This window comes from Salvia splendens, chromosome 5 (genome assembly GCF_004379255.2).
Source record: "Salvia splendens isolate huo1 chromosome 5, SspV2, whole genome shotgun sequence".
Classification (NCBI taxonomy): Eukaryota; Viridiplantae; Streptophyta; class Magnoliopsida; order Lamiales; family Lamiaceae; genus Salvia; species Salvia splendens.
This window is the reverse complement of record NC_056036.1, coordinates 16,521,721-16,548,301: the sequence shown is the minus strand read 5'-3', so window position 1 is coordinate 16,548,301 and position 26,581 is coordinate 16,521,721. Positions and strand designations below refer to the sequence as shown.

General features: G+C 37.7%; 1 protein-coding gene across 1 annotated transcript; it reads left to right on the top strand.

The window, feature by feature from the left end:
* Window positions 1–22,810: 22,810 nt before the first annotated feature.
* LOC121802573 (transcription factor IBH1-like 1) lies at window positions 22,811–24,011 on the top strand. The gene is made up of 2 exons (XM_042202261.1): window positions 22,811–22,974; window positions 23,314–24,011. The coding sequence occupies exons 1-2, from the start codon at window positions 22,964–22,966 to the stop codon at window positions 23,855–23,857; spliced, it is 555 nt and encodes a 184-aa protein (XP_042058195.1). The 5' UTR covers window positions 22,811–22,963; the 3' UTR covers window positions 23,858–24,011.
* The last annotated feature ends 2,570 nt before the right edge of the window (window positions 24,012–26,581 follow it).

The following is a 26,581-nucleotide window of genomic DNA, read 5'->3' as shown; positions in this document are numbered from 1 at the left end:
GACTCCTCACTAAAACTTCCAGATTTGCCAGTTCTCACTTCAATTCGAATTTCTTTAAGTTTCGTATCCATCCGTTGTGCTGCAACGATTCTCGTTCTTAGATTAGGTTCAACCACTAAGGTGGCAATTCGGCCTTCCACTGTTTCAGGTGCCCTTACCACTTCCAATTGCATTTTATTAAACTCTCGTATTAGACTTTCCTCTTCCGTCAGAAAAGCAGCTAGTTGCGAATGGTTCCTTCGGCTCAAAGCATCTGTCACTACATTTGCTTTGCCAGGGTGGTGGTTGATGCCACAATCGTAGTCATTTACTAATTCGAGCCATCTTCGTTGTCGCATGTTCAAATCTTTCTGCTCGAAGAAATATTTCAGGCTCTTGTGGTCCGTAAAGATTTCATATCTAACTCCGTAGAGATGGTGCCTCCAAATCTTTAGGGCATGCACTACTGCTGCTAGCTCCAAGTCGTGGGTTGGGTAGTTCAACTCGTGCGGTCTCAATTGTCGTGACGCTTAGGCGATCACTTTGTTGTTCTGCATCAACACGCATCCTAGTCCCACTTTCGAAGCGTCAGTGTATACCACGTAGTTCATTTCAGGCTCTGGCACGGCTAGAATCGGTGCAATAGTTAGCTTCTCCTTCAAGAGTTGAAAACTTGCCTCACACTTCGAGGTCCAATTGACTTTTACCCCCTTCCTGAGTTGTTAGGTTATGGGTCTCGCTATCTTGGAGAATCCCTCTATAAACCTTCGGTAGTATTCTGCCAAGCCTAGGAAACTCCGAATCTCGTTTGGTGTTGAAGGTGCTTTCCACTGTTGTACCGCCTCAACCTTGGCGGGATCCACTCGGATTCCTTCTGCCGACACAAGGTGACCAAGGAAGTTTACTTCCTTAAGCCAAAACTCACACTTGCTGAAATTTGGCGTACAATTTCTCACTCCTTAACGTATCCAAAGTGATTCGCAGGTGTTCCTCGTGTTCTTTCTCATTCTTCGAGTAGACGAGTACATCATCTATGATGACCAAAATGAATTTATCCAAGTACGGATGGAATACTCGGTTCATCAAGTCCATGAATACCACAGGTGCATTCGTTAGACCGTACGGCATCACAACGAACTCATAGTGACCATATCTTGTACGAAATGCGGTCTTCGGTATGTCCTCCCTTCGAACTTCTCAGTTGGTGATATCCGGACCTTAAGTCCATCCTTGAAAACACCCCGGCTCCTCGGAGTTGATCGAATAGGTCATCTATCCTAGGCAGTGGATACTTGTTTTTTTAGGGTCATTTTGTTCAACTCTCTATAGTCGATACACATTCTCATCGACCCATCCTTCTTTTTGACGAAAAGCACAGGAGCGCCCCACGGTGAGACACTGGGTCTTATGAAACCCAGGTCCATAAGCTCTTGAAGTTGTATCTTGAGTTCCTCTAACTTTTTAGGCGCCATTCGATATAGGGCCTTAGACACCGGTGCCGACCCTGGCTCTAGGTCGATTGTGAACTCCAATTGTCGATCTGGCGGTGGTTCAGGTAACGCTTCAGGAAAGACGTCTGGAAAATCTCGTACCACAGTGACATCCTCCACTTTCCTTTCCTCCTTCTCATCTCCTTGTAGATAGACCAGATAGGCAGGACGCCCTTTTCTCAACATCGTAGTGGCTTGGAGTGCGGAGATGATAGGCGTTTTTTTCCGTTCATCGTGATTCCGTGATACACGATTGGTTCCTTTCCAGGGGCTAGTAATGATATTTGTCTCTCCTTACCTCGAATCGTAGCAAAATTTGCAGTCAACCAATCCATTCCCAGGATTACATCGACGTCCTCCATTGCCATAACTTGTAAGTTGTGCGCAACTAACTTAAGTTCTCCCATAAAAATTTCTACATTCGAGCATGTTCGAGATATCTCTATTACCCCTCCCACTGGTGAGGTCACCATCATCTTATGTCAGATTCATTAACAGGCAAACTTAATGTGTCCACACATAGTTCTGATATGAAAGAATGCGATGCGCCCGTATCAAACAATACAACAATAGGTGTATCGAGGAGTTTGCACATATCTGCCAAGTTTCCATTCTCATGACTCCCTTGTTCAGTCTTAGGTTGTTTGGAACTCAACGCATATGCTCTTGCCTGGGAGGGAAGTCTTGGGCGGTGAGGTTGTGGTTGTCACGGGAGTTGATCATGATTCATCCTTGGTTTCGCCGGTGGTGCTCTCGACTACTAACGGAATCCTTTATTGTTCTGCCTTGACCCCATCCCCACATTCTTGCTTGGACACTCTCTAGAAAAGTGATTATATCAACCACGGTTTAAAAAAATGCGTGATAGTATTATGAATTCTACACTTCCCAAAATGATAGTACGAGCAAACGATGCATTGAGGGGGTTTGGGTCGGAAATCACCCATCTGACTCGGTGCAACATGTACTCCCCTATACTTTGGTTGGTTTTGGGTGGGCTGGTATCCCTTCTTTTCATAGGGAGCCTTAGTCTCGTCCCACTTTCTCTTCTCTTGAGAATAATGTGGTGGAGGCAGTGCCAGTGTACTGTTTCACATTGCCCTCTCCTTGGGCATAGCTTCATCCACGTCTAGTACGCGGGTCAACGATCCAGCGTATGTGAGTCTCCCAAGGTTTGCCAATGATATCCTTATCTCATGCCTTAAGCCCGAACGGAACTTCTCAGCCATCTTCTTATTGGTATCCCTTGTTCGGGTGCATGCCGAGCCATGTAGCAAGTGTGCGGCCATACTTTGTCACTGACATGCGCCCTTGTTTGAGATTGTAAAACTCGGTCGTCTTCGCCTTTCGGTAACTTTTTGGGATATACCTGTTGTATATCTCCGCCTTAATGTCCTCCCATGTCATTGTATCCACTTGCTCAGTGGTCATGGTCCTTTGCTTGTCCCACCAAAAGTCGGCCGAATCCGTGAGTTGGTAAGTTACACAAATCAAACGCTCTTCCTCAGTGCACTTGAAGAATTCGAAGATGCTCTCCAATGCGCGTATCTAAGTCTCGGCCTTTGCCGGCTCTCCTATCCCATTGAAGATAGGAGGATTTTGCTTTAGCAAAAACTATTCAATATGCCATTCTGGCTTAGGTGGAGGAGGTTATGGTGGTGGTGCTTGCACGCGTTTCTCCTTTCGATTGTTTCCCATTTTAGTTGATTCAATTTCGCCACTTGCTGGACGATTTCCTCTCGTCGACGACCTTCATTCGTATATCTTAATCTATCAAGGTGCTCGTACTTTCATTCCAATACTAGCGTACAGTGATGATCATATGCGACGATCTTAAATACACTAACTCACAACTTTCTGTTGTTATCCGTATATCCCTAAATCAAATCACCTACATAAATTCTGAGCCGCAAAACGTGATCATTTGGTTTACATGGCTTCTCTTAGCTTTCTATTTCTCAAGACCTAATATCTAGGTATGGCATAACGTTCGATTCTTCGGCCGCTTGCTACAATTAAGCATAGATGCAAAAATATTTGACTCCTCGTGTTGTTGATGTATCCCTTTTTTTTGTATGTGTCTCTTGAAACTTATTCCTCATATGTGTTTGCAGAGATCGAGCCATTGTCTTTCTTGAGAGTCTTGTATCAAGAATTTAGAAATCTATTTAACAGTCTTACTTGGATCAGAACGGGTTTCAACATGAGGAGCACTATTGAAATTGCCCTTGATTTAGAATGGCTCCGAAATTGACTCAAGAGGAACAAGAATGAGTCACTACTTTCATTAAAAGGAAACAGTGATGCATCACTTGCAAATTGCGGGTCAACCAAATGTTTTAAATTGCACGAAAAGAATACCATTGTCAAGGAGGTTCATTGAAAGAAATTTCTGAGAATCCAAGTAAGTACTGCCAATTAAATTCATCCATTCTAGCTACAACGGTGGCACTCCGTCGTTTCCAGAAGATAATAGAAGCGTTCTCGAAAACTCTAGATTCTAAGTCAAGAATCCTTGGTGTCGTTACAGCAATTAACTGTCCTTGAAGGTCACATCTTCATATTATTTTTGGCACATCATAGCGGACATTCTCATTAAAATGTGGTAATAACCCTCCTGGCCTTAACGTGTCATAAGTGTTGTCATATTTGTAATGCGTCGTCGCATTAACATGTTATGCACGATTGCATTCACTTTATCTGATTGCAGGCACAATTTCTCGTCGTTGTAAGGATACATCACCTAACATTTCTTCTTGTCCTGATCTCGTTAGAAACTTCTTTTCGTTTTGTTCTTATCATCTAGGTAAAACAATAGGCAATTATAATAATTCGTCTAGTTCGAAGTATATGTTTTCGTTTGTCCCATCACTCAGGAAAGTGATATTGCTGTTATCAATTTACAACTATGTTCGAGCACGTTCAGCCTAGAATACTTCTTAGGCACTCTATGTTTTTCAGACATAATTCATAGTCTCATACTTCAACATATATTCGATCGTTGCTTAATTCAAGCTTCATATGGATTCTACGTTTGCAACAAAGTTCAAAATTCCACATTTCTCTTTCATAATGATTCTATACGATACCTCGTACTTCATCAATCATGAATTATCATCACATAAAACGTCATTCATATATTGCGCAGTCAAACATGTTTATCCATATAAACCATTTGGCATTCCATATCATTTCATCCAGCGTATATTATTTTTTTAAAAATAGTAACTCAGTCAATCCATCATCCATGGAATCACATTTCATAATTCATACAGTTCATGGACATTTGTATCACAATCACAAAAGTGCAACTATGCACTCATCATGCTTTGCATTCACAGTTTCGTAATCATGCAATTTCGACCACATAGGCTTGAAAAAAAAAATCGCCGCTCAAGTAATCAACATGTATGTTCTTCAAGTTAAATTCGCAGTCCAAACATGTAATAACAAGTCCCCGCCTCAAGCATGCAATTCATATTCACACTTCAATATCCATCGCATTCAACACCTTCAATCACATACTCCCATAGTGTCTCACGTCTCCTATGACCACAACATTTTCCAAAATCCATAGCATTTACTTTAAATTTCCAATAGGCCCCAAAATTGCCATTTTCACCAGGAACCATTTTTCCATCGAATTTCAAAAATTTCAGTAATTCATTTCAAAAGTCACCAAAATATTCTCACCTCTTATTTCGTGGTTGGGCGCGACGAGTTGTGGTGTTGAGCCTTCGACGTTTAACACTTTAGTCTATCGTTACAAGGGTAGACTACAACTCAAAAAGACTCTTGGGTCCAGAGCGGAAAGAAACTGAGGCTCTGATACCAAACTGTCACGACCGCCCTTTAGGGTTAATAAATACGGGCGATCGTGATTAAAAGGAATTAATAAACGCGATCTTGATTAAAAAGAATTAATAAACAGACGAAGGGAACTAGGGTTTCAATAAAGAGTTTGACCAACAATTAATATTTAATAAAAAAAAAGGGCCAAGAGGTTGACATTATCCAAATAATTAGGTTCAAAGCTAAATGAATGATGAGTAAAAACAATGTCTCAGCGGAAGCGTTCAAGAGAAAGAGTGACGTCATGTATGGAGACACAACGACACTCGTAGTTCACAACTAACCAATCAATACTTCAATTTTAAATTGCTCAACACCACCAATTGCTCGTCGCCGCTCAACCTGCACATAGGGAAAACACATGCAGGGCTGAGTACTATAAAATATACTCAGTGGGCTCTTGCCGAAAACATTTTCATAAAAATTATTATTATTTATCATGCCATACATAAGTAACCATCGGGGTTTAGCTTTAGAAAGGCCCGAGGCACTCAAAATCATTTCCCATTGTAAAAAGTCGACTGATCAGTCATTTTCCCATAGACGTTAGCCATATCTGCCAATACATGACAAGGAATGCGGCCGCAAACCAGGTCACTAGACCGGCCAGCCCGTACGCTAGCACACGGTCTACCATAGGTGTACACTAATCCAAGTAGGGTTTGCGGCCCTACGAGGACCCGAATTCGATTTAAATAATAGTGGCAAAAGCCACATCAGATAGGCACGTTAAAATCAAAACACGGCATGATAAACATAGTTGCATTCCCATTGATAAAATATTTAGGACATTGTCCTTATTTAAAAGAAAGCCCACCTCAAAGCGCTTAAGTCTCAACTATATCCTTTCCCTTGGAATCAAGTTTCGCGCGCAAGATATCACCTTTAAATATTGGAAATAGCGCATATATCAACACAATGAACCAAGTAACGAGTAAGATGCATGCATCCTAAGGCTTCAAGTATTTCATTGATACGATTATGAATTCTTCCCAATTAGGACTTGGTCTTTTCGATTAACTCCGGCCGCTCACGCCCCAACAAAAAGCAAAGAGATAACTCGACCCACAAGGATTTAATTAACTCCATTCCGACCTCAAGTGATTATTTTAAAACAGTTCAAACTTAAATAAAATTGGCCCAAAAATAGTTACTAAATTAGTCCAACAATATAACCACTCCTAACCATATTAAATCCAAGTAAGTAAAATAAACGTACAGCCTCACTTCCATTCTTAATCAAATACCCAAATTTTCTTTTAAGGAAATAGGATATATATATATATATATATATATATATATATATATATATATATATATATATAAAATACTCCCATTCCAACCACACGCATTCTGCCATTCCATTTTAAATCAACCCCAAAATAATAAGTATATACAAAAGATGAACCTCAAGCATACAGCTTCAGAGAGAAACTTCCGTCGGCTCCCTTTCTCCCTCAACTCTCTCTCTCTACTGTAAATCTCAAACAAAGAACACACCCAAATCCCTCAATTTCGCCAACAATCAAAATGAATATTTCACAGGCACACACACAAATTCATTTCTCTCTCTCTCAATTTTTTTTCTCACAAGAAAACGAAAAATCCAAATTAAAGAGAAAACCCCAAAACAGCAACCGTTCGATTTCTCCGATTCGCCGCTGCCCCAGAGTCGACACCGCTGCTGACTCCAATTCGTCACCCGCGTCCACCGCCGTCGCTCGGCGCTGCAGCAGACGCTGCGTCGCCGCTCCGGCGGCCTCGACTTCGTCCGAAACAGCCCCCGTTTCCACCCGATTAACCCCGCAGATAAGTTCTTAATTTGAGTTCATGAATTAAAGCTCGAATCTTTGATTTAGATTTTTTTCAGATTATCGATTTGATTGAGCGAGAAACATGCTATGCAGTTCATGGATTGATGAATTGAATTGGGGAAGAAGATTATACCTTCAAAAGAACAAATTGGCTTTGAAAAAATTGAAGCTTCTGGCTTCTCCCTTTCTACTGCTCCCTCCGCCGTTTTTTTTTTCTTTTGTGAGTGGCTGCGAATTTATGTGAGGGAAAGAGATTAGGGTGTGAGGATTTATGTAGCTGTGTATTGAGAGTCATTTTTGGTGATTGATTTCACTTTGATTGTGGTCTAAAATTAGGAAAGATTTGCAAGGAGGAGGAGCGGTTATGAGCGTGGGAGAGGGAACGTAAAATAGGTAATTGATTCTCAAAATAATAGCAATTAAAGGTTGATGGATGGTTTATTTTTGGAGCAGGTTGAAGAAATGGAGGAAAAAAAACGTGTTAGTTGATTTCACAATTAATTTGGACTCTAATTGCTGCCTTTGACTAATTCTCAAATTGTATAATTATTTGCTGATTGGGAGAAGAAATAAGGCAGATTTGGAGAGGAGAAACTCTGCGCTTGGATCTTCTAATTTCTTGGAGTCATTTAGTAGGATTAATTTGTTTGGGCTCAACATCATTTGTATTTTATTTAAATTATATAGCCCACAATTTATTTTCTACCAGACTGGATTTTTTTGTATTATTTATTCAATTTATCGGATCCAGTACGAAATTGAGTCCAATAAATATTCCTCACGGAAAGGAATTATTTAAATTCGCATTGTGATTTACTTCCCAAATTTCTAGCTCTCATAACAAATTATCAATTATTCAAAAACAAATAAATTCACCCCACATCAATTATTCAAAACAGCCACGTCACATATTCAACGGAGTTGACTCGGTCAACTAAAAATCACAATTACGAACCAAAATTAGGTCACCAAAGGAATCACATAATAACTCGTCAATTAATCCACATACTTCACGGCATTAAAACATTTAATGCAAAATTTTAGGGTTCGAAAATTAGGGTTCAAAAAGTGGGGCGTTACACGGATCATGTTCATCTTCGCTACTGGAGAGAATGTCTCATCATAGTCTACTCCATAGGTTTGGGTATACCCCTTTGCTACCAACCGCGCCTTGTACCTTTCTATGGACCCATTTGGTCGACGTTTGATAGTGAACACCCATTTACACCCGACTGCCTTCTTCCCGTCTGGTATCATGCACTTTTCCCAAGTGTTGTTCCTTTCTAGTGCAGCCATTTCCTTTAGCATTGCCTCTCTCCAATGCTTGTGTCTCCAAGCCTCTTCCACCGTGCATGGAATTTCTTCCTCCTCATAAAGTGCTGTTTCAAATGCATGCGCCATTTCGGAGAGTTGCTCTTTAGCCATGTTGGCAATTGAGTACTTGGTCTTCTTGCCTAAGATTTCAGGGCTGTATCTCTTTGGTGGAATTCCTCGGTTGGATCTAGGTGGAAGTAACTCCTTCATTCATCTGTTCTTCCAGTAGGTCGCAGATTTCTGGTTCAGTTCCGTTGTCTGGTTCAGACTCATTATCTGTTTCAGGGTCAGTCTCACACGATGTAGGAACATTATCACCAATAGTTTGAGTATTCCCACATTCAGAAGGAGTATCTGGAGTACTTACAGCGGATATCAGTAAAGGGTTCTCCTGGGCGATGTCACTGATTGGTGGTGCGGGCTGTATTTCAGGGGACTGTACTGTTCCGTTGATGACTTCCTTTGGTGGGTCTCCTGCTAACCGACTTAGTAGGTCACTGTCACTCTCCCCCTGACCGCTAAGGTGGTTAAAGAAGTAGTCCGTTTCAAGGAAATCATAGTTCATGGTGGTGAACATGCGTCTAGATTTAGGGTCAAAGCATCGGTATCCTTTATGGGAAGCCCCATATCCCACGAAAACACACTTTATGGCACAAGGTGATAGTTTGGTACGTTCATGCTTAGGGATGTGGACAAAAACTGAGCATTCAAACACTCGAGGCTGAAGAGTTAAGGGTAAAGGGATTTGGGCTTGTGTGGAAAGGACTTCTAGTAGTGTTTTGAGATTTAGTGTGCTAGAGGGTAGTCGGTTTGTGAGATAGACAGATGAGGCAATAGCTTCGGGCCAAAAATATCTGGGGGTGTTGGATTCAATTAGCATAGCACGTGGCATTTCTAGAAGATTATGGTTCTTTCTCTCAGACACACCATTTTGTTCCGGGGTATATGGACATGTAGTTTGGTGGACTAGACCCTTATCGTGACAAAAGGTCTTCATGCTCAAGTTTACAAATTCTCCCCCATTGTCGGATCTAAGGGTCTGTATGTTTTTCTGAAATTGAGTTTGTACCAGGGTGTGAAAGTGTTTAAAATGTTCAAAGACTTCATTTTTGTGTTTCATAAAGTAGACCCATGTCATGCGAGTGCAATCATCTATAAAGAGAATAAAGTATTTAAACCCTTGTCCCCCTGTAACCGGAGATGGACCCCACACATCAGAGTGGACTAGAGAAAACAACGAATCAACTTAGGTATTATTGGGTTTATAAGAGTGTCTATGACTTTTGGCCAACACACAAGTTTCACAATACATTTCTTGACTAAATTTAGGAAAGAGAATTTTTAAATAACCTGAGGATGGATGTCCTAAACGACGATGCCAGAGCCAAGCTTCCCTCTTGGACGATCCACGAGTTAGCAAGGCAGTTCCCTGTTGGTCTATCTCGTCCACATAATACAGCCCGTTCCTCTCAGTGCCACGTCCAATGATTACCCCTGTTCTGATATCCTGCAAAAGGCAAAAGTTAGGTTGCATCAGGAGAGTACAGTTGAATTCTTTTGTCACATGGCTAATTGATAATAATTTGTGTGACATGGAAGGAACATATAAGCAGTTGGATAAAGTCAAAGCAGACGAAATTCTGACAGTTCATGCTCCTTCCACAGAAGTACACTCTCCACTGGCCGTTTAGATATGAGTTTTTGGTGCCCTATGCATGTTAGAAATATCAGCAATATCATAAGTAATCGTGTCGGTGGCTCCACAGTCAAAAATCCACTTGTCATTTTTATTTCCAGAGGAAGCTGATTGGGCGTAAGATGTGGGCAACTGTTCGAGGACCTAAAATCTATTTTCACAAGGTATATGGGCTGTTTGGGAATATCTGGAAGTTGTAGGATTAGATTTGGCAATATTCGAAATTCTGGGCTCGATTTGTAGTTTTTTAAGACTCTGAGGTTTCTTTTGCAATTTTCCAGGATCATGGGGTTTTTTTTGCAATATTTTGTCTGTGGGGTTCCTGGTGTAATAACTTAGAAGATTGAGGGCTTGGGAATAAATTTCCAACCCTAGAATTACCTCCGTCTAAGTTCATCGCCTCCACTTCTGGATCGGCCTCTCCTCTGGCGATCGACGTCGTCCCGACCGCCGCTCCCTCCGTTCCATTCCGGTTGGTAGTAGCAGCGGCGGCAGGGATCCCTTCTCCTCCGGCCACGGCTGCAGCTGCCCGACCCCCTTTGAACGACGCTTGAGAGGAGTTGCTCTTTGACTTTCTCTCATGCCACCATTCCGGGTAGCCTTGTAGCTCGAAACACGTCTCTCGTGTGTGCTTTCGCTTCCCACAGTGAGAGCATAGCATCTTCGATTTGTCTTCCTCTGGTCGTCTGTTCCAATTTCCGCCATTCTCGCCGCTTCGTTGAGGGGGGTTGCGGTGTGCTGCCGGGATTTTCCACGGCTGGGTTACAGCCAATCCAGCCCCAATTCCTTGTGCGCCGGAGTCTCCAATTTGTAGGGCGGCGGATCTGGCGTCTTTGCTCCGGAGTGCAGCATATGCGGCCTCCACCGAGGGAAGTGGTTCTTGCCTCAATATCTTCCTCTTTATGCCCTCATACTTGCTGTTTATGGCTACGAGCAATTGGAACAGCCTTTGTTCTTGTTTCTCTTGGTGGTATATTTCAATGTCTTCGGTATACTTCATCCGATTTGGTTGTCTCCTGTCAATGGAGATCCATAGATCATTCAACGTCGTTCATATGTCCTCCAGAGATTCTTCTTTCTGTTTTAATGTTATTGCCTTTGCGTACAGGTCGTACACTTGAATCTTGTCTCCTCCGCTTGCATAAGTGATCTCCAAACTAGTCCAGATATCATTGGCCGTTGGATACTGAGTCAGACGACTGACTAGCTTTTGTTCGACATTTTGAATCAACCACGTAAAAATGCAGTGGTCTGCCTGCTGCCATCTCTCGAAGGCTTGGTCGGTCCTTGCGGGGGGAATTGGGACTCCTGTAAGGTGAGATATCAATCCCCTCCCGCTGACTGCCGCCTTCATGACGACAGCCCATGTGGAGTAGTTTTCACCGTTTAGTTTCTCTCCTATAACTAACGGTGATGAATCGATTCTGTGAGGTTCAATCTTTTGGTTTGGTGAGGTATCTGTGGAGACTATTTCTTTATGGCTGTGCGCAATACTTGTGCTCATGAATTCGGCAAAGATTCAAGCAAATTGCTCTGTTTCCGATGGTTTTGGGGGTTCATCGTTTTCTGACATGGTTTATGGTTTTGGCAGGATCTGCCGGATTTTAGTCGAACGGTTCGGGATTGGTCCGAGACAGTGATGAGACTACTCTGAGTCTCACCCCTACTCTGATACCATCTTCAAATGAAGATATGACATAGATGTAAAGTTAAGAAGCATGTGAGGGGATAGCCGGATAGTCACAGTTTTTAATTATAACATGGTGCAGTCCCACTATTCCACAAGCAGTGGCATTGGAGATCAGAGAGATCTAGAGCGAGAAGCAAAACGAATGTAATGTGTGGTGGAGTATTTGTTATTATGAACGGACAGTATTTATAATTAAAATGTGAAATACTGTTATTATGATCGGACAACATTGATAGTTGTAGTTACCAGACAATCATACATAATACGAAGTACTAATGTGATACTTACTCCTTAATCCTCTTTAAATTCTTTCTTCAAAGACTAACTAAAGATACAAGTGGATGGGCCAAACAAAGCAAATTATTAAACATTTCAATAATTGAAAAAAAATATCTTTAAAAAAATCTTTAAAAACAAATTGAAACAGGTGACGCTGCCATATCATTAGTCGCTCACAAACACGCATATAGGTCCGCATCATATCAATCCTATTTATGGACAATATAAATTTTAATAAAGAAACTGGTAAAACAAAACAGAAAACGAAAAAAAATGCTCTTTATGGACAATACAAATTTTAATAAAGAAATTGGTAAAACAAAAGAGAAAAGGAAAAAAAATTTGATAAAGCAAAGATATATGGAGAAAAAGTGGATTTAGAGAGGAGAAAAAGTGGTTTAAGTATAAGAGAGAAACTATCCATTTTTGAAGTAATTTTTTTTTTGATATCCTAAAATAGCAAAATAAAACCATTTTCATAGATAAAAAGAATACTACTCCCCTGATCGCACTGAAAATGACTCACGTTCTTTTTTTGTTTGTCCCAACCAATTAGATGACCCATTATTTAAAATGGAAACACCTTTATTTCAATTTTTTCCTCATCTCTTAGAGCATTAGCAATGACTCCCGTCCCGGTGGAATTTCGACCGACGTGCCGGAAGTCCGCGCGGGACGTCCGCCATTGTGCAAGGGAGGCACGGATACGAACATCCGCTGCGGACACCAGAGTTCCGCGGATATCCGTCGCGACGTCCGTGCGGACGTCCGCCATTGAGTTGACTCCCACGGACGTCCGCGCAGACGTCCTGATTATTGCATTAATTTCTTTTTTTAATAATTCTATAAATACGTATCGTTGAACTTCATTTCATTCACACCACTTGTAATTTTTTTTAATAATTATGTACTCCCTCCGTCCCGTGCTACTCGCACGTTTGCTTTTCGGCTCGTCACAAAGTCCTTACACTATTTATAATTTAAGTTAGAATTAATGCATTTAATTAATATGTTAGTTTAAGTTAAGAGCTCTTTTAGTAAGTGATGTCTCATTACACCTAAAATTCTTTTTTAATTACACAAAAAAATCAATCCCAAATTTACGGCCTAAAATGAAAAGTGCGAGTAGCATGGGACGGAGGGAGTATTTTTTTTAATTAAGTATGTTTTTTTAAATAAAGTGGTTTCATTTTCCCCGTATTTGTATCGAAATTTTAATTCCGTAAAATGTTTAATTTGTGAATTTTTATTATGGAAAGTCCGTCGGTGTCTTTGGGGATGTCCACCACTGTGCAGTGGGATGTCCGTATGACGTGGCATCCGCAGTGGGATGTCCGTATGACATGGCATGAGGTTTTTGGGATGTCCGCGGGGATGTCCGCCGGGACATCCGCACCACTGCTAATGCTCTTACTTTACTCTCTCCACTTAACACATATATAAAATTGTATAAAATCTCGTATCGTTCAAGAAAATGGTCATCTTCCTTGGGACAAAAGATGTACTTATACACACGTAGGGGTACTTCTTTTTCTATTGAGTGAACTACATAAATGGTACCTGATCTTTCACTTTCGCACATAAATGGTAGTATCTGATCTTTATTTTATATCGTTTTTGGTATCTATAAATCACATTTTTGGTACCTGATGCTATTTTCTTCCCCAAATGTCCTCTAAACAAATACATTTTCCTATTTGTGTCATAGAGGATATTTTGGGCATACACAAAACTAGTACCAAAAGTGATATTATAATATCTTCTCTCATTCTCCTCACTCTTTATACTACTCCCCGGCCTAAAAAAATATGTGCATTTGGGACGGCACGGGAATTAAGAAAAAATGGGGAGAATGGTATAGGAAAGTAAGAGATAGGAAGGAGAAGAATGATAGTTAAAGTAGTATTAGTGGATAGTGTGACCTACATTATTAAATTGATATAACTTTTCAAAAATGGAATGCACATATTGTTGTGAGATGGACGAATAGAAAGTGCACATATTTTTATGGGATGGATGAAGTATTATTATTAATCAGTATTACTATTATTATTTTGATATTATAAATTAATAATTAATTTATTTTTTAATATCATTCAAATCTACTTATAACAATATTATTGTTATAATGCTAAAAAGTAGTAGTAATTAATAAATAATTATAGCATAATTATATAAATTATGAATCATATAATATTATATAATAATTATTGTATATTATTATTATTTTATATTAAATTAATAACTAATCTCTATCGGCTTAGTAAAAATTTAAAATTGTGAATTGTATTCATAATGATAAAAAGAGTTAGAATATTTTTAGTTAGGTGTTTCAACCCTAAAATGAGTATAAAATAATATAATAAAAAATATATAATTGATTTAATTACTTTAAATAATTAATTTAATTAGGTATTTTGTTCTTTATTTATATTATGAATGCAATTAGTAGATGTATGCACAAAACATTAAAAATAAAGAAGAAAAGAAGAGAAAAGAAAAAATAGGAAACATAAGGTAAGGAGAAAAAAGAAAGAAGAAATGAAAGGAAAAAAAACACATGTTTGGTACTATTTAATTGAAATTTCCAAAATATCCTTCATAACAAAAAAATCACATATTTGAAACATATGGTTATTTTTGTCACGGGTACTAAAAACGATATAAAATAAAAATCAGGTACTATTTATGTGGGAAAGTGAAAAATCAGATATTACAATTTATTTAGTTCACTCTTTTCTATTAATATGGAGTATGGAGTACTAGCTAGGATGGTGCCTAAGCTGTACCAACATTTTTTTTTCATTTTTATCTACCGCTAAATTTTTGAAAATTTAAAAAATTAATCATCACCCTTATCAAATCAGTGCTATAAAAGACTAAATTGCAAAAGTCAAAAGATTGAATGATATATGACGCTAAATTAAATTTGTGATTTGCAGATGTGTGTGTGTGACTGTTTATTAGTACATGGGAATACGCTATTTGTAATAAATAGTCACACACAGACGCTGTTTGTCAACAAGCATCCGAATCTCAAGGTTCATGGGAATACGCTAACAGCGGCCGTCATTCTGAATGAGATTCGTGAGCATGTGTCGGAGGTCCGAGTTTTGGTATATAACTCCCATTCAACCATGCTTCATTTGCTTCTCTTTTTAGTTCTACCAATAAGATACCTAACTCCATCTCATTTACTTGGCAGATGCTAACCCTTTCTACCGAGAGATTCAAGAATATTCAAAAAAGAAGCGCAAGATTCCTAGTCCAAGTTACAAAGTATCATCCTGCACTAAATTGATATAAAATATGTGTTCTTATCATGTTTTACCTTATACGTCTTTCCTACTAATCGACTTTTCTTATGACTGTCAGACATGGATTGTAGGACAGTGGATAACGCTGAGAGAGCAAATGTTTGCACCAAGTGGGACCCATTTCCCACCAATCCTCCAATTTCGAAGAGACTGCACCTACGGTGATTTCGTGGCCATGAGGCTGCCCCATCACTTGTGATGCGAGGTGGATGGAGTAGCCTATGATAACTATTTTAAATTGATAACTGACAACTATGTCAATTACCTACATTGTGAATGTCAACAGAAGACATACGTATGCCAACTATATTTAATTGACATAAAAATGTGTTCGCAAGATCAATTATTTGCAACACAATATATTTTATATTTAGATTATTACTATATGTCTTGCTTCAACTCCCTCAATTCTACATCGGAGTTTAGCTTGATTTCATTTGTTCATGCTGTTTGGATTATGGATATTCAGCATTTCAAATGTGGATTTTATTTGTTGCCCAATCATCAATGTGTCCAGAATTAGGTTTTCTTTTGAAACCATAGGCCCAAATTGGAAAATGAACAAGTAGCTAAAATTCCCTTGTTTGGTGGGAGTTTGCATAAGTGAATTACTCCTCAACCAATTTGTCGAGTTCGGCCCAGACATATAGTTCATCGTTGTCGGCCCAAGGAGAACAACAAATAGGCCTACTCTCTGGACTCCAATAAACGTGATTTTGATTTTTTTTTAAAAACAATTATATGAACACATTTTAGAATATCAATCTCATTTTATATAACATTTCCCAGTTTTACATATTGTGGAAGGTGAATTCAATAATTAACGAACACATCCTATTTTACGGCCATAGCAACCTTAGATCACAAGTACAGTACTAATTTTAAATCCTTCAGTAAGATGGCTAATGAGGTACTCCCTCCATTTTAAGAAAGATGACCTCTTTCTTGAGCAATACAAAAATTTATGAAAGTTTATTTTATATATTACGTGGAGAGAATAAAGTAGGAATAAATGTATTTCAACCTTAGATCACAAGTACTAATTAAAAAGAAAGAGTTTATATTTTTAGAAACGAATTAAAGATGAAAGAATTTATAATTTTTAGGAAATGAAAAGAATATAAAATAAATAAATAAATCGCGTTAATTTGTGGTTAAGCAAACCATATCCCACATCGGAGAATGGACAAGAGTTGCAAGCATATAAATGGGCTATCCCAACTCCATTAGTATGAGGCCTTTTGGGGAGTACCCCAAGAGCAAAACCGTGAGGGCTTTTGCCCAAAGCGGACAATATCATACTAATGTAGAGTTCGGGTGTACACCACCGATACCCAACAGTGGTATCAGAGCCCTGGTTCAGGGGCTGGGCCTGTGTGGCTCGGGGTTCGGTGGGTTGCGCTTGCAAGTTCTCCGATATCTCTGCGTGAGCTCGACCAAGACCTGTGGTGACCTGGTGACCTGTAACATGGGGCACAGACATGTGGTCTTGGTCTGGTGGACTTGGTTTGAGGGGAGGATTGTGGTGAAGCAAACCATATCCCACATCGGAGAATGGACAAGAGTTGCAAGCATATAAATGGGCTACCCCAACTCCATTAGTATGAGGCCTTTTGGGGAGTACCCCAAGAGCAAAACCGTGAGGGCTTTGCCCAAAGCGGACAATATCATACTAATGTGGAGTTCGGGTGTGCACCACCGGGACCCAACATAATTGATCAGGAAATAAGAATTAAATAAGCTTCTATTTTATTGGCGACTTTCAACTTTGCTTTCTTACTGAATCTACACAATTTGAACAGCTATGTCTTCTTGAAGACCTTAATCCGTTAGTTCAATTTTCCTCTTCTTTGTAAATTGATAACCATACCTTTTGATAATCTTCAACATTAAACTATTTAAACTACGATTAATTTAAACTACGATAATCTTCAGTAATAGACACTTTTGGGAATTATAGTTTTTAATACAAATTTGATAGTAAGAGAGACAAAGAAAACATGCAACAAAAACAGTGTTAATGAATAATATGAGCATAGATTAATTTTAATTTTGTAGGACAAAGGAAAAAAAAAACTATTTTCAGAGGCGTAGATAGTATTGTTTTCCATCATTGCAATCCTTTCGTCTTAATTCAACTATATAATTTTCCAAAAATATTGTGGCAAATATACCTCTGTCATGCTCTAAATTTGGGGAAAATGACCTAAGTAAAATAAAAATCTGGGCCGTTTGATTTAATAATCCTATCAATCAGATTTGATCTTTAGTTATATACGATGATTATATCCCATGATTAAATTTATATTATATTTGGTTCATGAGATTGAATCTCATCACTTAGTTCTATATGGTGGATAGTCATGTGATAATTAGTTATAGTCAACCCCCTCCTACTAAATAATATCAGAACTTAATCCTAGATTATATCTTACTACTATTTTATCTAATAAACCGAACACCGTCTTAATCTTAGTTATACAGAATAAAATAGTCTATCAATAAATTTTATGTTCCTGATTAGGTTAACTATATTTATCGAGTGTAGGACCATTACAACAATCTCACATGGATTGGACCAGTAAATATGCAGCCCACGAAAAGGCCCGCCAATTTGATCCGTTTGTTGTTTAAAATCATACAGATATTAAGCTAAAGAAAAAGAGATCCTATTTTCTTAGAATTTGATGACATGAAATCAACTCAACTGTATAACGAATTTGAAGAATCTAGTTGGGATCTCTATATTTGTAACTAAATAACCCTGAATGTACTATTCAAAAATAAATCGAACATCATTCAAATTGCAATTACAAAATCACCATTATTATGAAACACAATTTAATAGGCAAGACATTTTTCGCCAATTAATAATCTTTGAATTTACAAAGAATGGTGACACGTGTCGACTGTACGATCTTTGAATTTAAAGATTTGATTAGGACATAATCATGAATTGATAGTGAAAGACTGAATTGTCCTCTGAAATTACATTAGTTTTGTTGAATTTAATGAGGCACACGTTCAATATTTTTTGATTGGTACAACATTTTATGTTGGTCTACATTTTAGGTTCATAGCCAAACATATGGTTGTGGCCATAACTTTGTGATAGTTGCAACAATGACAATGATGTGGTTTAATTATTTAGACGCATAATTAATGCCATCGTTGCTATTATAGTATATAGTGTATAATTATTACTAGCCATTTCTTGCAAAACAAACAGGAGGTTAGCTTATAGCAGTCCACACTAAAATAAATTATTTTATAATTTTGATTTCTTAGTGCAATAATTTCGCTATGGGAATGTATATTAATTGGGTTATATCTCTAGTCTTCAACTCACAAATCATAAAGATCTACAATGTATATTTAACACCTTTATCCATTTTCAGATAATATGCAGTATCTGCAAATTTATGTATGGGTAATTTGAGATTTGGAAAATGAATATTGAGATGAGAAAAGAAGAATGTGTTTGTTTGTTTTGATGATGATGATGATGATGATGATGATAGGGTATACAACAGTGCTTAGCTTTGTTAGGACAATAGAATGGCCCATCCATGTGTGCACATGTATGCCTGCTCCTATCCTATCTCTCATTTATTTCTCTTAATTGAGTGCGTGTGTGTGTGTGCTCTTTCTCTCTCTCACACACACCCGCATGTATGTGTGCGTGCCTCTAATTATTTCACATCCCCATTTATTTAGTACTATAGGTTTCCATCTGAAGTTCTCATCCCATTGATTTAGTAGAAGATCAATGATCTTCGTTGTCAAATCATATTCTTTAAATTTGAAAAGTTTAAGTTGACTTGAGTTCAGCAGTTAACCAAATTCTTAACTATTCTAGCATGTGCTTAATTTGGTTTACTTACTAGTCATCTATTTATCTCAATTTGTTTAATTGTGTAATCGAATCATTATTCATACAAGTATTACTATTTTTTTTTGTTCCATATTATGTCTGTTAATAAAGAAAGGATTACAGTTCGAACAACACTGAAAATTCATATCAGCTCATAATTCATCAAATTGAAAAACATGCCATGCAATTCACTTTTCGTTCAATCACAAAAACTCTCTTTGGTTGTTTCTGTTACATTTTAAAATATATTTTTTTTATTGGCATATTTGAATCTTAATCAAACTATGTTGCCGATTATAACATGAAATTAGGATTGAACTTTCCCCATTCAAATAATATAACTTACATAGTGGTGTAATACTATAATTTAAAAGTAGCTCACATTTATATATATTTGATCATCTCCCTATATATATATATATATATATAGACATAAAAGTGTCACAATCTCCGTACACGAGGAGGATTTAGGAGGATGAGAATATAACCGTAATTCCCGGGGTTCAACCGCTATTGATGATGCCAATTGCCAAACACTCCCCAATTTCTATGAACTACCCAATGTTATTGTGAGCATCTTAATTAACCCCAACTTGACACACACACACACTTTCCAATTCCATGTTATTTGTCTACAACAAAACAGTATCGATGGGCGTGATTTCGGGTATATCGTGTAAAATAGTGTATTTATCAAAATGTTGCATTGAGCATATTTGTTATCCAACTTCGTCCCATTACTTTTTATCACAATTTTTTCGACACAAATGTCTTGCTAGGATAAGTTAGGCTTAATTAGAAAAAAAAGTGTAGGATTCACATGTTTAATGTTTTTCTTAGAATAAAAGCTAGCTGAAACTTTCATGTTTTTTTTTATACTTAGCTATATTTTTTGGTTTTCCATGTATTTATACAGCCAAATATTCGAATATTTAATGAATTTCTACTTGAAAGTTATCAGCTTCATATTTATTTGTAAGTGGTGACTGTTGAAATTCAATAAATGGCGCCATTTTTAATTTGTCAATTTATCGTTTATTTGAAATATATATAATCTAAATTTTCGACAAAATTGGGGATGAACACAAGGGTGAAACATCTTTATATAGTTATGCAAGTCACAAAACATACCCATTGATTTCAAATAAATAGTGCGAAACTTTGTTCAAAATAAATTAAAATGAGAAAAAAAATAGATGTAACTCCAGCCAGCAAGCCATAGTCAAGCCGAAGAAACATCTCCTCTCATTTGCGCTAATACTTAATTACTAGTACAAAGTATGTAATGGATGAGCAAAGAAAATACGATAATATTACTTCTTCTTACATTGAGTTTAGAGTTCATCATATACAACTAATTGTTCGGTTCAAAAAACACGCTCTTTAGTATACCAACTCTAACACTCTATGCATCAGGTTAATGTCGACCACACACCAAAACCGATTCCTCATTCATAATTCTCACATATTCAAAAATGAATACAGTACTTTGTATTCATATGTATCAATTTCATATTGTATATGTTAAAACTATTGCTATAATAGTTATATATTGAAATTCTTGCCTTGGCAACTTTGTTTCATTTTGTCCTTGTATTCAACCACGTTGTGAAATCCCTCGTTCACAACAACATTAGGATCAAAACCAGTTAAGGATTTTTCTTAAAATGTGTATAGTTGCAACTATTTATAAAAACATGTCTAATACAAATTTTATCAAAGTAGAAGGATTTTTTAAGCATCCATTCATTTGAAACCGTTAATATGGATGCTAAACTATACCAAACAAAAATAAACTTTCATGCTAATCGTTTAGGGTGCGATCAAAGTAGTATATGATTTAACCGGTGAGAACAACTAATTCAAATTAAGTACTATAATTTCACTATACTATTATACTTTAATTTAAGTGGTCGTCGCTATGGTGACATAATTACATGTGATTGTGAACATGAATATGAATATGACAGAATAACATATCTCCTAATCATAGTCTATGTATTAAAAAAACACTAAATTTAAAGGCTCAAGAAGCCACTTGGATGCATGCCCATTGTTATATACACATAAATGTCGAAATAAAAAACCACCATATGATTATAATTTAACATAGTTGTTTTAACTATCAAAGTACTTATCAAATAAACAAAAACCAAGTCACATGGAAAGGAAAATAACCTTAAGCACTCCAAATTCCTAGGTAGGTAAATAGAGGCCCATACAAACAAGTGATGTACATAAGCTACGTCATATATAGTTGAAACTCTCTCTCCCTCTCTTGTTTGAGAAAGCTATCACTAAATCACAGCTCACTATGAGATTTTAAATATGTGCATGTGGAGACCATGTGACCACTTCTTCCAAAATCAATGCCCTGGGAATATTATTTTTCTTTTTTTAATGTGCTCCTCTTCTTCCCCATGTTTTACGGATCCTGCCATTTATTTATTAATTTTAATTAATTTGGCAATCCTTAATTTGGCTTATTCTACGTAATAAAAGTCTAAAAAGTGGTTGGATTAGTAAAATGACATTATTTTATATTTTTACTCTTTGATTTGTTTTTTTTCATTCCGTACGTTGTTTCATTTTTTTTACTAATTAAACACCATTGTGAGTCATGGTGATTTATTGAAATAATATATATACACGTATGTATATTAGTATAGTAATAAAAATCGGAGAGCTCCGAGAGGATAATCACAACAACACAAGATAACAGAATAGCAAGATTTTTTTTAAAGAAAATACTTTATTTATAAAGGCTCGTGAAATTGAAAACGAAGCTCGGATACTCGACAAAATATATTATGAATGTCAGGCCTAATATTGCACACGCAAACAAACTTGATAGTTTTGGGGGATCAGAAATGTAGTAATACTTTCTTTTTTTCTTTCTTTATAATAAATTTCTCTTATTTCACGCAGGGAGTTTAGAGATTGAGTGTGCATTATTATTTATCCACAAAATAATCAATTTTCTTCTTTTCATAACCAACTACTAATCATAAATTAGATATATAACTATTTTATCAAATAATATTTATAACGTATAATAAAGAAATATATTAACTCCATCAAATTCTTGTTCCATTACTATTATCATTATTTGACATGTTGCCATAATTTGTGGACAAAATTATGGTAGTTATTGGCTCTTTCAATCTCTACCCTATCCCAAAGGAAAGCTGCAAATACAATCATGACGATGGTTTTTGATAAGCTTACAAAATTTTGTTTTGTTGCAACCCAAACATAACATCTGTGTTAGGTTAACATTTGATGATGGGAGAAGTAGAGTTATTAATAATGGTTGTCCTATAATAAATATAGAGGTATAATCCTCCCAAATAAAATTTGGATATATATATTCTCTTTTTAGGGTTTTTGACATGCGGGCCATGAATTTCCATGTGCCGGCATGTGCTGTGTCTTTCTCTCTCTGCCCCACCACCATCTCTTCTTTCACCAAATAAATGGGCTTTATGCAATTTCTCCCTCTTCTCATTCCTCTCTTTCAGTGTGTGCTCTGCGTGAAAATTTTCTTGGTTTCTGCTCCACTTAGTTGGATCCCAAGATACTCTTTTCCCTCTCTTACACTCTTCTGCCATTTCTGTATCTAATTTAATTCGCACCTGAAAATCTGCTGTCTAGTTCAATGAAAGCAAGGTTGGTTTGGTACCCTCATTTTCTCTTCATCATATGCAACTATTTTCTTTTTCACTTCAAAGCAAATCTCCCATTTTCAAAAAAATCCAATCTTGATTCCAGCAACTAAATTTCCTTGAAATCCTTTTTGAAAATTTCCCATTTTCTTGAAACAAAAAAAATCATTCTTGATTTTGTGCGTTTTTGTAATTGTTCTTGAAACCCTTCTAGCAAATCTTGAATAAAAATGCAATCTTGATTTGAGCAATTGCCTGCTTTTTTGAATTTTCTTGAAGCCCTTTAAGCAAATCTCCAATTTTCTTAAAAAAATAAAATAAAAATCAAATCTTGTTAACGCAGAATGCAGATGTCAACATCAATGGTGAGGCAAGAATTCTTCAAGAAATGGATAAAGGGCATGCAGATACACAGCGCCTTCAACAAGGAGATGACGATTATGGAGAGAAAGAGGGCGATCAAGCTCTCCGCTGACGTGGCGATCGCCTCCACCAGAAGCACCGCCACGCAGTGGAGCAGGGCCGTGGTGGCCGGCGTCTCTGCATCTGCCGCCGGCGCCGCCAGAGCCGCGGCGGAGGAGATCCTGGGGCGAAAGCTGCCGGAGAGGAAGGCCCTCGCCGCGACATGCAGCAAGAAAATCGTGAGGAGGAGCCGCCAGCGCCGGAGCAAGGGAGTTGTACGTTCGAGCGCCGCCATTGCGGAGAAGCTAGTGAGGAATCGGACACGCGTGCTTAAAGGGCTTGTACCTGGTGGAAATAAATTGGATGAGATTTCTTTGATTAAAGAAACCCTAGATTATATTGCTTCTTTGCAAGTGCAGGTTGATGTAATGAGACATCTTGCAGCTGCTGCTGAGAGCTTGGACCATCAACAAATCTCATTTTAGTATTTTTAAAATATATCTTATTATCTATTTCCAGTTCTTTTTCTTTTTTCGAAATAGTTCATGATGATGAAGAAAAGAGAGCATGTAACTCTTTGTACAGAGAGCACTGATTTTAGCTTAATTAAAAGGATTATATTAAGTTCATTGATATTTATGTTTTGTGCCGCCTAATTTTGGAGTTTCCGACCAATTCAGTTGGAGATTTTGGTCTCTTTTTACTCATGTTTCACTGAATTTTTTTTGGTAAATGCTTTAAATAAACATTGCCAAAATTGTCTTGTTATTGGAGGAAATTAATGTTAGGGCGATGGGAGACAACCGTTAAAAATTCAAAGTCATGCCGTTTCTTTTTTTGTTAATACATCATTTTTATTGGCCATTTCTTCATGTTTTCAACAGAAACCGAAAGCTTTTGCCGCTATAAATAGATGTTTATTTTGATTAATGCGGAGATTAAGGGTAACCCCAATGAGCATGAATAGAATTACCCTGTACAGTGGAATTTAGCTAGCTTTATTTCAAAATTGTATTTCAACATTAATCGTTTGTTTGTACTATATTGTTATGACTTATGAAAATGCCTTAAGGTATATGAGAAACCATGGCATGAGACTGACTATGAGTAGGACAAAAGACATATTGTACTTGGTAGTTTTCAAGTTAAGTTTTGAAGATGCATGCAACCAAAGAATACTGCAATTACAAGCTGGATTTAAATTCCTTGACACAGGTGAAAATTTCAATTTTAGTTGCAGTATTTATATTTTAGTTCAATACTGTATATTCCGTGACACAGATAGTCACGTTGTATATATGCTGTGTCTATATACATAAATTGTATTAAAATTAAAATAGAAATCATCGATAGATTAGTGGCCATTGTCGCATAGTCTTCCTTCAGGTATGTGAAGGTTCAATCTTCCATAAAACACCAAATTCAATGTGGATAAAATTTGCGTGAAAGTGTAACAGAGAATAACACAACACAGCCTTGGGAGAATTTGACCTCGTGGCTCTAGGAAGAATGGCGGAAAGTGTTGGTTTCTGGGATTACAAGAGATAAAAGCGGGCGTGACCACGGGCACGGGCTCGGGCGGGCGGCGGCGGCGCGCGCGTGTGGGTTCTTTCACCCATCTTGGTCCACTATAATTATTAAGTAACATAAAGTCACTTAATTTAAACATATTAAAATATGTGTTACTTCTCCTATGTGGGATAATTAACACTAGTTAATTATTCCCTAAGCTCCAACTCTAAGCTTTAATTAAAAGCTAATTATGCCCAACTTTAATCCACCAGTTCTCACTCACCGGAAATCGGATTTGAGAATGTGAATATACTACATTTATCTACGTAAAATGTAGATCGATGCTATATCATTTAATTTCACAAAATTAAATGTCTCGTCACTTTTATTATTTGGTCAAAATCCATTGACCGGGCATATTTAATCCATGATTTTTACAATCCCCCACATGAGTGGAAATAGTCGAATGCATATGCATGCAGACACAAGCTCAACCCTCGAGAGGTATATAAGCATAAGGATAGGTAGTTGTTGGCTTTGAACCCTCCATAGTCGACACCATCGGATACACAGGCGGCTTAGTAGCGCGATGCTTTGAACTAATCCCCCACAACGTGCACCGAGACACTGGTGTTAGCGCTTAAACACCTCAACCTCATCCGTTCTCACGTTTTGTGTCCATTGCGGTCTTGGACATCACTTTGGATTCATAAGTTCGTTTTATGAAGTGACCACACTTCGCACTCACATAGGTGATTCTTAGTCTAGTACCTTGCCATACTTGGTCTCTTTGAGAACTCCATCTCTTTGAGATCATTAAGAACCATTAAAAGTCATAGACTTAGCCTTTACCACTAGGCAAGTTCTCCAACACTCTATTGCTCTCTAGGGAATAAATATAGTTGAGTGTTTCTCATGAACCCTCATAGCTTAGTTGTCCCTTTGAACCAAGTTCTTGGGATCTCCAGTCATCATGGTTGGGTTACCACTATGATAATTCTTTAGTTTGTGGATTTCAAACCCATTCCCTCTAGCAACTTATTCATTTGATCACAGTTTAACCCTTTGGTTAGCGGATCTGCTAGATTATCTATTGACTTCACATAGTCAATTGTAATCACCCCTGTTGTGATCAAATGTCTCACGGTGTTATGTCGCCGACGTATATGTCGAGACTTACCGTTATAGAAACCATTGTTTGCCCTTCCAATAGCCGCTTGGCTATCGCAGTGGATCAGCACTGGTGGCACTGCCTTAAAAACCAACATGGAATATCTTCAAGGAAGTTCTTAAGCCACTCGGCTTCCTCACCAGCCTTATCTAAGGCAATGAACTCCAATTCCATTGTTGATCGGGCTATACATGTCTGTTTTGTAGATTTCCACGATACAACACCTCCCCCAATAGTAAAGACGTATCCACTTGTTGAAAGTGAGTCTCTATTATCGGATAGACAGTACCCTTCAAGTACCGGGGGTATCTCGAGAAGTGTAGCCCATGATTTTGAGTATGTTTTAAATATCTCAAAACCCTCACAAGAGCTCTCCAATGCTCTTTGCTTGGATTGCTCGTGTAACGACTCAACTTGTTCACGGCACAAGCAATGTCAGGTCGAGTGCAATTAGTCAAGTACATAATGCACCCGATGACCCGTGCATACTCTTCTTGTGCAACGAGCTCGCCTTTGTTTTTGCTCA